Raw genomic sequence first — 11,261 nt, forward strand, 5'->3', positions numbered from 1 at the left:
CATGTACCTCAGTTGCAGGCTCCTCCCCGGCCCAGGGCCCTGGTCAAGGAGTGTGCAGGAGATAACCAATCGATGTGTTTCTCTCACATCAATGTTTCACTCTGTTTTTCCCTGTCTCTTCCACTCTCTCTAAAAATCAATGGAAAAATATCCTTGGGTGAGGATTAACAAAACGAAACGTTATTACAAAAACAAGTTAACACATTGGCTCATTTTTTTTGAGAAGTTGGCAGGATGTAACTAGATGTTTTCTTATCTAAAGCTAATAAACATCTATAATTAGATATATACAATCAGAATAGAGCCCGTATTATTTTAAAATCTCCCAAACCGAGAAAAGCATCACCACCAGTATGGTGTCTTATCTTTTAACAAAAGAACCATCCTTCCAAGATTTTTTCCTGGAGCTTATTTTGTAATGACAGACATTGAATCAGCACACACTTAATCCCACTACCAGTACATACAATGCTCCACTAACTATGTAGCATTCTGTCTTAAAAGCTCTCAAAAACACATTTGCATCTCAAATATTGCTGGGTAGACTCTGCTGAACTAAACACAGTACTGGAATTTTTATATGGCCATTAAACTTGAAGGAGTATTTTTATTCAAGTAGTTGTGAGTTTATTTTAGATTATGAAATCAGCCACCCCATTTCCCTCTGAAATCCCAAACAAAATGCAGCAAAGTTAATGACTACATGGCAGGATAATCACTCAAACTTTTTAATCTCCCTTTACACATTATATTAACATTCATATTGCAAGGCATTCCATTCACAAATATTACAGTTTGATAAAAAACTTCGCACACATACCCCCGAAAGTCTACAACCAGATTCAGTCACCCGACTAAATCATTAAAATAATAAAATGAAAACATTATCGTAATTCTTTTAAAGCAACAACGTCTGAGGCACTCTGGGAAAGATATTCTCCTCCAAGTATTAACATGTCAGTGGTATTGAATTATCTTACAAGAAAGTCACCTGAAACCCAGTAATCAAGCACACTGTAAGGACAATGCCTTTGATCTGCTATGGCTTCACTGGGTACAATCCCACGTGGACCGACCTACTGAAAAGAACACAGATATTGGGCAGCTGAGGTCATTTCTAATGAGATTCCCAGAGATGTAAAGGTGAAGTATGTTTACAGCTGCATTCCTACTGCAAGGAAAGCAGGCCAGTCCTGAAAGGGGTCCTTTCTCCTCACCACCAGGCTTACTAAACGTTCGGTCTAACCTCTCACCTGACCGACTCTGCTCACTGCTGGAGAGCTTTCAGAACTGGCTTTCCCCATCCACTTCCATAGTGCAACCTCCACCCTCCTCTGAATATCTCCAAGGTGTGCTCTAGAAATAAAAAAGAGTGGAAGAAAGGGAACTCGTTCCCTCCCATTTTGACTAAAGAGAGGTCTGAAACAGCAATGTATTACAAAACCCTCATGCTCTGCAACAGCCACCACCTCATGGAGCATGGCTATTTTTGCCATAAACTAGATTTTTTTTAAAACCTAACCTTTTCCCAAAGTGAATTTTGCCACATCCATTCACTGACAGTCTGACTGAGTGTTTCCTTACACACAACTACAAAGGTAAATAATTAGCATTGGGTGGGTGGGGGTGGGGGGAAGGGGCAATTCCCAACTGGGAATTAAACTAACTACTGCACACTATGGGTCCATTTATGACAGAATCAACACAAACCCAGGGCACATAGTGTTCAGTAATTACATATAAGGAATTTAAAATGTATACATATATATTTCCTATATAATAAAAAAAATCTGAAGCAACCGATGTTGCTAAAGTTTCAAGGGTTCTCATGTTCTACATTCATGTCTCTGGAAAGCAGCTGGCTCTCAGTGCCCAGTTGTGGCAGTGATAAAAGCAACTAGAAGCAGGTTTAGGTAAAAGTGCTCAAAGGGCAAATGAGAAAACAGGGTGCAGAGCCTGGGGTGGGAGCAGGGAGAGAGGGGAACACTGAAAGGAGTTGAAAGTGTTTCCTTTATTCTTCTTGGCTTTTCCAGACCCAAGACAAGTTCTTGAGGACACGTGTCAGATGCTGTAATCCTTCCTTATCTATAGTCAAAACAAAACAAATAATAAAAAATTTTCTCTTCCATTCTGTACTCTCAATAAAAAGCCTCGTACAGCCAGGAAGTGTTACTGAGATGTGCCATCTCGGGGAAATTAAAACTGGGACATGAAGTGAGGCCGCTCGCTATCCAGTCGCCGGGTTAGGATTTCACAGCCAGTGTCCGTGACCAGCAGGGTGTGCTCAAACTGAGCAGACCGCTTCCCATCTCTCGTCACCGCGGTCCATCCGTCGGGCCAGGTTTCATCCTGCCATCCACCTAAAACAACCAGAAACAATTTCTTACTTCCATCACCCAGTTTTCTAAATAAGTTCCAGGTAAGTGTATCTGTGTATCCTGTATCTGTAGATAGCACAGAAAACCAATTAGAAAATTCTCTATTAAGATGCCTATTTACACTTCAACTAAGTTTTAGCTAAAGCTGTTGATATTTAAATTTACACAGGTGTTATACTTGACAAGTTTTATACTTCCCAAATATCAAATCAAGATAGTATTTCCAAAATAAAAGCACGTGGGTTTCATTTTAGAAAATATATTAATACCACTCACCATAAAGCTATAGGGGAAAAAAATGAATGCATGAATGTAGCCCTTTCCTGGTCTAACTCTGGCATCTGACTAAACTATAGCCAGTGTTGATAAAGATCGTCTCTCTTCACTCTTACAGCAGCCCTGGAGAAGTGGCAAAATATAAATGGTATTTCCCATTTTACAGAAAGTCTGCAGCCCCTCAAAGGCTCTCCATGCTCCCCTCCGCCACTGAGTGCAGGCTGGGTTTAGAGACCAGGCCTAAGGAAGAGAACCTGGTAGGAGTGACAGGATGTCTCTCCCAAGATTAAGTTATAAAACAGACGGGGAGGATCAGAGAGAGGCATGTCCTTTCCCACAGGGCCAGGACACATGCCTACTACTGCCTCACTCTGCATCCCTAATCCCAACAAAGAGCTGGCAGAAAGGAAAGGCGAAGGTCTCACGAGGCAGACCCGAGTTACCAACTGAGTCTATGATCATTGCCATGTGCCTACCACAGGAATAACAGCAGTGGGGACAAACAACTGCCAGCACTAAGTATGCCTGTGCTGTGCTTTCTCCACAATAGTTGTGTGACACCACTGACATCGTGAGTGCAGACCTTGAGGCAGAACAGCTCAGGACATTGGAATCCGACAGAATCTGCCATGCAACTAGCTAAATGACTTTATGCTAGTTACATAATCTCTTCGAGGATCAATTTGCTCTTCTGTATAATGGGGACAGCACCTACCTCATAAATTGTGGAGAGTTAAATCATTTAACTGTGTCTGTCTCAAAGTGAGTGGCTCTACTTCTTTTTTTCTTCCTCTCCACCTTCCCACCCCTTCCCCATGTCAAGCAAGAATTTCTACACAGGCTTGATGGACGCTTCTAAATATGATAATGTAGGCCCTGGCTAGGTGATTCCGTTGTTTAGAGCGTTGTCTCGATATACCAAGGTTGTGGGTTCGATCCCCTGTCAGAGCACATACAAGAAGCAACTAGTGAATGAAAAAGTAAATGGAGCTGAAACCGGTTTAGCTCAGTGGATAGAGCGTCAGCCTGCGGACTGAAGGGTCCCAGGTTCGATTCCGGTCAAGGGCATGTACCTGGGTTGCGGGCACATCCCCAGTGGGAGATGTGCAGGAGGCAGCTGATCGATGTTTCTCTCTCATCGATGTTTCTAGCTCTCTAGCTCTCTCCCTTCCTCTCTGTAAAAAATCAATAAAATGTATAAAGAAAAAGAAAAAGAAAAAGAAAAAGTAAATGGAACAACAAACCGATGTCTGTCTGTCTCTCTCTCGCCTCCCTATGGACAATCAATAAACAATTAAAAATTACAATGCATCCTGTGACAGGATCTTTATTAAAAGGGACCAGGATTCAAGTACTTCAGCATCTACTGAGAGCAAGAGAAAGTACCGCTTCCTTGCCAACCCTTACAATGTTTAAACATTTATCTTTTTAATCCTCACCCAAGGACATGCTGATACAGGAAAGAGGAGGGGAGAGGAGGGAAAGCGGGGGAGAGAGAGAGAGAGATCAGTTGTTCTGTTTGTGTCCCAACTGGGAATGGAACCAGCAACCTTTCAGTGCACAGGACAATGCTCAACCAACTGAGTCACTCCGCCGGGCAACCCTCACAATGTTTAGTTCTCTACATGATACTAAACCAAGCTGAGATGGGACAGGGAGCATAAATGAAGAAAAAGTGAGTAGAGCAGACTACTAATTTGTACATCCGTAACCAAGAGTAAACAAAAATTCAATTAAGGAGTGTACAGCATCCTTTTTGCTCACCTTCACAAATCATTGGCTCAATGGTAAATACGTGGCCCGCCTTCATCACTCCAACTGCTTTATTTTCTGTAATTAAAGAAGAATAAAACTAAAAACATAGCAAAAAACCAACAGTGTTGCTGAAAAGCTCACTGGAAAGAGGAGACAACTGTATTCCCATCAGTCATCCTCAATTACCTCCTCCTCTCCCGATTCTCCTTTCTTACAGTAGATCATTAACAACTGATAACCCCCTACTCTGGAGCAGATATGCTCCTCCATGACGTCACTGCTCATGTTTCTCTAGGAAAGTACAGACATCCAAAGGCTGAATTGTAGATGTGATTATCACTTTTACAAAAGGAGAAGTGCCACAATTTATGTGACAGCAGGATTAGAAATGCAATCATGGAACCAAGCAAAATTGCTTACTCACCCCGGTGTAACAGTGTGGAGGCGTGTGTGGGTGAGTGGTGGGAGTCGGGGCACAGCCCATAGAAACACTGCATGATTTTTCAGTTGTCTTCTTTTTCTTACCTTCAAAGGGGGAAAAGCCTCTGCACACTACCCTATTTTTTTTTAATGCTGACGAGACTATTCCTTTTTATTTGAAATCAGAAATTCCATTTCTCCCTCCAAATACTGTTTTAGCTTTTGATCCAAATTCACTAACATCAGAGCATTTCTCAGGACCATCATGAGAAGCACAACTATTAGTCCAACTGTCCAGACCTGACAACCCTCTCCAGGATGCCGAAAGTTAAAAATAGGGATAGGCCTTTTTAGACACTCTCAGACAAAATCAGAGAACCAGTTTAAATTTCAAATTAAAAACCAATTAATAACAGCCCCAACAAATGAATGCCTGCATTTACTCTGCCAGACCAGCAGGGGGCCAAAACACGGCTTTCAGGGTTTTTTGGTCTGGTGGTTATCTTCATGGTGCTGACTTTGGTAATGACTGACACATGTCCACTGAGGCTGAATCTACTAAGTATCACACTTTCTAGGTATCTCACCCACATCTTTCCTTGTAAATGGCTATCATGCTGGTTTCCACTACCTGAGGTATTGCCAAAATCTGAGGAGTAAACATAATTTTGACTTTTTATTTCTAATCTAAATAACTTTCTCCAAATGACATGCAATTACTACATATAAAGAATTGGTCCTCGCCCTAACTGGTTTGGCTCAGTGGATAGAGCGTCAGCCTGCGGACTGAAAGGTCCCTGGTTCGATTCCAGTCAAGGACATGTACCTTGGTTGCGGGCACATCCCCAGTAGGAGGTGTGCAGGAGGCAGCTGATCAATGTTTCTCTCTCATTGATGTTTCTAAATTTCTATCTCTCTCCCTTCCTCTCTGTAAAAAATCAATAAAGTATATATTTTTTAAAAAAGAATTGGTCCTATTCCCTTGAGAAAACATCAAGAGTGTCAGTGTTGTGTCATGGACAGAAAAAGGGATGAAGAAATCTAGAGCTGCCGTCCGACACAGCAGCACTGGCTGCGTGTAGCCACTGAGCACTGGAAAAGTGGTTGGTCAGAATGAGATGGGCTGTAAGTGTAAAAATACTCTGATTTTAAAGACAAAAAAAGCATGCAATATATCTCAATAACTTTTCCATTCATTACATGTTGAAATGCTACTATTTTGAATGTAACAGACTAAGTAAAATATACTATTAAAATGAATTTCATCTATTTCTTTTTACTCTTTGAATAGGATCATTAGAAATTTTTAAATTATATATGTGCCCCATCTATTCTATTGACCAGCACTGGTAAGAGAATCTGAGCTCCACTCCTCATTCTGCCATCGATTCATTAATCTAGAAAGGTTACAACTCCTACACATCTCGATTCATGGTTTCAGTTTTTCAATTTATCTCAACCAATACACATTATCTGAGCGACTACACTACTGCAGACACTGTGCTAAGTACTTTTTAAAAAATGTGTACCTCACAGAATTATTGCAATATACATTCTAAACGTAGGTATTATCATCATTACTTCCCAACCATTAACAACTTAAATAATGAAGCAAACTCTCATCTAATAAGGACTTGTCTCATACAGAAGAGGTGGAGGGAAGTTAACACAATTCCCTGGTTCCAGCTCAGTAGGTCAGGAATATGGAGTTACAACCCAAAGCAGAGATCATTTACATTCCAAAAGGCCTCCGCTCCACAAGGACTCTCAGCAGTTTCCTCTAACACTTCCCTAAAGTGAGCACAACAGATGCTGATTTATATAAACCAGATTTACACGTGATGTTTCATAAACATATCAAATGTATGACATGAAGCAGATCTAGCTCGCCCTTCCTTCTTTCCTCAGAATTTTATTTCTAACTAGGTGGTCTTAAAAAACTTCAAGTGGCATCTCTTATATACCAGTGGCACCGTATTTTGCTGACCCCACATCACTGACGCACATCTCCTTCTCCCACAAATTCTATCGCCTCCCAACAGTCTCTCTTCGTATCATCTATACCTAAACCTGAGTTTGTCACTTCTGTAAGGGCACATTTTCATTCCCTCTCTGCACACATATTTTTTATTTACACACACACACACACACACACACACACACACACACACACACACCACTGTAATCAGAATAGTTACTTCTATTCTAAGAGAATGCACACCACTTGGCTACAGGGCTTACCAGTAAGGAATGGAGTCGGCTACTAGTTTTCTGCTCCTAGCTTTTATTTCAAGCATAATTCACAACTTAAACAAAAAGAACTATGTGGTCTGTTAATAAATGCTCATTGATCTCTGTTAAAGGCTATACTCTAAACAACTTCTTCAGCTCCTCCTAAGTGGCTTCTGGCTCATTTCCCTTCCTCTTCACAACCTGCCATGTAGGATTTTACCACCTCACATCTGGACCACTGCCAGTGCACTGGGCTAACTAGCAACACCAGTTCACATCTCCAATACATTCTAGATACCACTGCCAAATCCGTCTTCCCAAAACAGCAACTTCACTTGCCACTCCTCTGCCCAAAAATGTTTCTGAAAATCCCTACAAATAAAGTCAAATATCCTTAGGCTAGCAATGCTATTACTAAAAGTTCTTAACACTTAAGAGCCAAGCTTGTATTATCTCTGTTCAGTCTCAACTTGAAGCACCTATTCATGCTTCCCCTCCACCTGAAATGGTCTTCATCTTCCCCCGCCAAACCAAATCTTGGCCATTCTTTATTTCCCCCACAGGCCCAGCAACACACTGCTTCAGTCTTTACAAAGTACAGGGGAAGACTGACTCTAGAAAGCCAGGCAGAACCCAGGTACGAATCCTAGTCCTGCCATTGTCTTACTAGTTTGTGTGAAGCTGAGTGAATAAATTACTTCTCTAAGCACAAAATCTGCTTTTTAAAATAGGGCTAAGAAATTATGCAAGGAGTTGTAATGATCAAATGAGATAATGTAGGATTTTCAACCTCTTCATCTCATGAATAGTATGAACTTATTACTAAAATTCTGCAGCACACCAAAAAAACAGATTTTTTGCCAATCTAATAAAAAAGTATAATTTTGATTGATTTACATAAAAAATATTAATAGTAATTGCCTACTCTTTTTGCTCCAAGTGATTTAAAAAAAAATCAGGTACCTATACTTGTATGTAAGAATTTCTGGTACCAAGAATTAACCAATCAGATGCAACTTTATTATGCAACGTAACCAATAAATGCAACTCTATTATATAACCTATATAGTTATGGTTTAAGACAGAGCATTCACATCAGACAGCTATTTGACAATCTAAGAGAAAAGAGGTCAGTGCCCCTGACTAAATAGTCAGGTATTGCATGTTTAAAAGTTCCTGTGGCACATGAGGGTGCTGCAACATACCGGTTGAAAATCACTGAGATCATGTATATAATCATCATCACCATTCTAAAGGTTAACATTAAGTGTTTTATATGTAATGATATCTCACTTTACCCAATAACAGTTCTAGGGTAGGTGCCAGCCATTCCCTCAAATTATACAGATGAGGAAACTTAAGCATAAGGAGATGCATGAAAGTGTTTAACATAGCAATTGTTACATTCCTTCTCAGGTCACTTACTGTGGGCAGCTTTCTTTTCTAGCGCTAAATAACAAGACTTATTCCTATATGTCTTATTCTCCAAGAAAAAGCCTTCTGGGAGAAAACTGTCCTACACTTCCTTCATTATCCTATCAGACAGCACTCAAGTGGAGGAAAGGTACTTTGTCTATTCCCCTCAACACCAACAAATAGTACAAAATCTGACATACATTGAGAACTCGGGTCAAACCAAGCTGAAGCCATTTCACTGAAGGAATCAGAATAGTGATGGATAGACAGGTAGCAGAGACTGTTCGCTATTCACCAAAATTAGTTTACTTTTCTCCCAGAGTATTCAGCTAGATAACATTCCTAACCTCCCGTACAATAGTGTAGCCATGTGACTGAAGTTCTGCCAATGAAAAGTAAATGTAAGTGATTATCCCAAGTCCGGGCTGGCTCATTAAAACCTCCCAAGCATACCCCTCCATTGCTTCCCCCTCCCCCGGTATCTATAGGTGAGGAGGGAAACTCCCACAGTGATCTTGAAAGCTAAGGGTTGACAATGACAGAGCCTAGGTCACGGAATAACTGCCCCACCCTCACAGTGACCAAACACACATGCTTTGGACTGTTATGTGAACAAAATGTACGTATAAACATGACTCGTGTTTGAGCAAATATACATTTCTAGGGTCTATTTATAACAGCTAATAGATTACTCTAATAAATACAAAAGAGTAGGCCCTGTTAAATGTTTGTATAAATATCTGTTGAATAAATGGTTAACAAATACCAAATCTTTGGACGGTACTTACTGGCATAGTGGGGTACATTGGGGGCTGTATGAAAAAGCTTATGGATTCCATGCCCACAGTAGCTTCGAACAACTGAAAAGCCATTTGCTTGGGCATGCTTCTGAATAATGTTTCCCAGTTCTCTGTATCGAACGCCAGGTTTCACTAAAACGGAAAGAGAAGACTTATGAAACAGTAATAAAAGCTAACATTTACTAAGCAATTACTATCAATGTGCCAAGAACCTTTCTGAATGCTTTACAGGCCTACATGCTGAGACTTTCAGATGAGGAACCTGAGGCACAGAGAAGCTATTCTGGCAGTAAATGGCAAAGGGGTGATTCAAACCAGTGGCACTGGTACTTCCTCCTTTGATGTGGATGCATAGAGTAAGTGGGGGGAGGCACCTTTTGCTTTCTGAATAAACAAGAGAATGGAAAACACACTTCTCTCCTTCCCTCAGGTCCAGTGTGCTATTCTATTAAAGTGAGAGGAAGAGATGAGAGTAAAGAGCATCAGGAGAAAAAGGAATGTCCAAGGTAACTTGACTTGTCCTGAGTTTCAGTCTCATCAACTTCTCAAAGAATTACTTCCATAGAAGTGGTTCTCAAACTATTCACAGCTGCCTCTGGGGGTAAGGTATAGAAAGGTACTTCTCACATGTATATACTTCCTAGTTCATTTAATTTTTATGACTTTTACTTCTGTTTCCATAAAAACCAAAACAAAGAACTGGTTCTCATTGCTGTGAAGACTCTCCTGGCACTGCGACCCCTTGCACTGGGCCCTGCCAGACTCCTGGGGAATCCAGCCACGGTTCTGGGTGTCCTCCAACTCCCTAGTCGTCTCCTGTGCCCAATTTCAACTTGAGGTTCAGGTACAACATACCTTGTCCAGCTCATCAAATTTCTGGGCAAAAAGCTCAGGAATCATTTTTATTAACACTTACTTGCTCTTAACCAGATGTTCCAGCTTGACATTTTTGGGGGTGGGAGGTTAATGATTTTGAGGAACCATGCTGACTTTCATAATATTCTTGCATTCCCATCAAGCCTTCCTATCAACCCCAGTCAATGGGAAGAAAAGCAAAATTTTAACCCATGTTGGACAGTAGCAAATAAAGAAAATCCCTACTCATCAATAATGAGGGAGAGTGAAAGGGGAAATTCCTCCTTAATTCTCAAAGCAGAGGCAATCCTGGTCCCAAGGGTGCATGCAGTAGTAACTGTAGATATTTTTGGTTGCCACAACATGGAGTGTGGTACAAATGGCATCTGTTGGGTAGCAACTAGAGATGCTACCTAGCAACCTGCAATACACAAGGGAGGCCCCTCAAACAAAGAATTATCAGATACAAAATGCCATTAATGTGTAGGCTGAGAAACCCTACGAAGAAGGCTAATTTCAACTAATAGTCAAGCTCTCCAGTGGCTCACACTACGGTGGGCAGCCAAATCAATGGAAAATAGGACAGATACGACACATACAAACCACCTTCCTGAGATTAAGCAACTTTTGTTCTTTCCTGGCTACGTTATGATGACTGGTTTCTGGTAGTTTCCTTACAAGTCTTTGTAAAATAAATTTCAGCAGTCTGGTTATTTCAATCAACTCAGAGAATCAAAAAGGATATAAACATTGAACACATTATCTGGCAGAAACCCTAACAATTATTTAAAACTAAAGCTTCCACAAATGAGAAACTAAACGCTCAAGTTCTCATCACATAAAACCACTAGGAATATTGCAGTCCTTTAATAATCAACAGGGGCCCTGGCTGGTTTGGCTCAGTGAATAGAGCAACGGCCTGCGGACTGAAGGGTTGCGGGTTTGATTCCGGTCAAGGGCATATGACTGGGCTGTGGGCTTGATTTCCAGTGGGGGGCATGCAGGAAGCAGCTGATCAATGATTCTCATCATTAATGTTTCTATCTCTCTCCCTCTCCCTTCCTCTGAAATCAATAAAAATATATTTTAAAAAGTAAAAATAAAGGAATAAATATAATTAAATTAGATA

At 40.8% G+C, this 11,261-nt stretch overlaps 1 protein-coding gene across 2 annotated transcripts in view; it reads right to left on the minus strand.

Annotated features, from left to right (window-relative positions):
* Nucleotides 1–704: 704 nt before the first annotated feature.
* The window catches only part of METAP1 (methionyl aminopeptidase 1), a 37,265-nt gene continuing 26,708 nt past the window's right edge, over nucleotides 705–11,261 (minus strand). For both annotated transcript variants that reach the window (XM_006773019.2, XM_015570016.1), the window contains exons 9-11: nucleotides 9,266–9,409; nucleotides 4,419–4,484; nucleotides 705–2,360 (exon numbers count right to left, since the gene is read on the minus strand). In XM_006773019.2, the coding sequence (XP_006773082.1) occupies nucleotides 2,197–2,360; nucleotides 4,419–4,484; nucleotides 9,266–9,409 (374 nt within the window). In that variant the 3' untranslated portion in view covers nucleotides 705–2,196. The remainder of the gene's footprint in view (nucleotides 2,361–4,418; nucleotides 4,485–9,265; nucleotides 9,410–11,261) is intronic.

This window comes from Myotis davidii, unplaced genomic scaffold (genome assembly GCF_000327345.1).
Source record: "Myotis davidii unplaced genomic scaffold, ASM32734v1 scaffold226, whole genome shotgun sequence".
In the NCBI taxonomy this organism is placed as follows: domain Eukaryota; kingdom Metazoa; phylum Chordata; class Mammalia; order Chiroptera; family Vespertilionidae; genus Myotis; species Myotis davidii.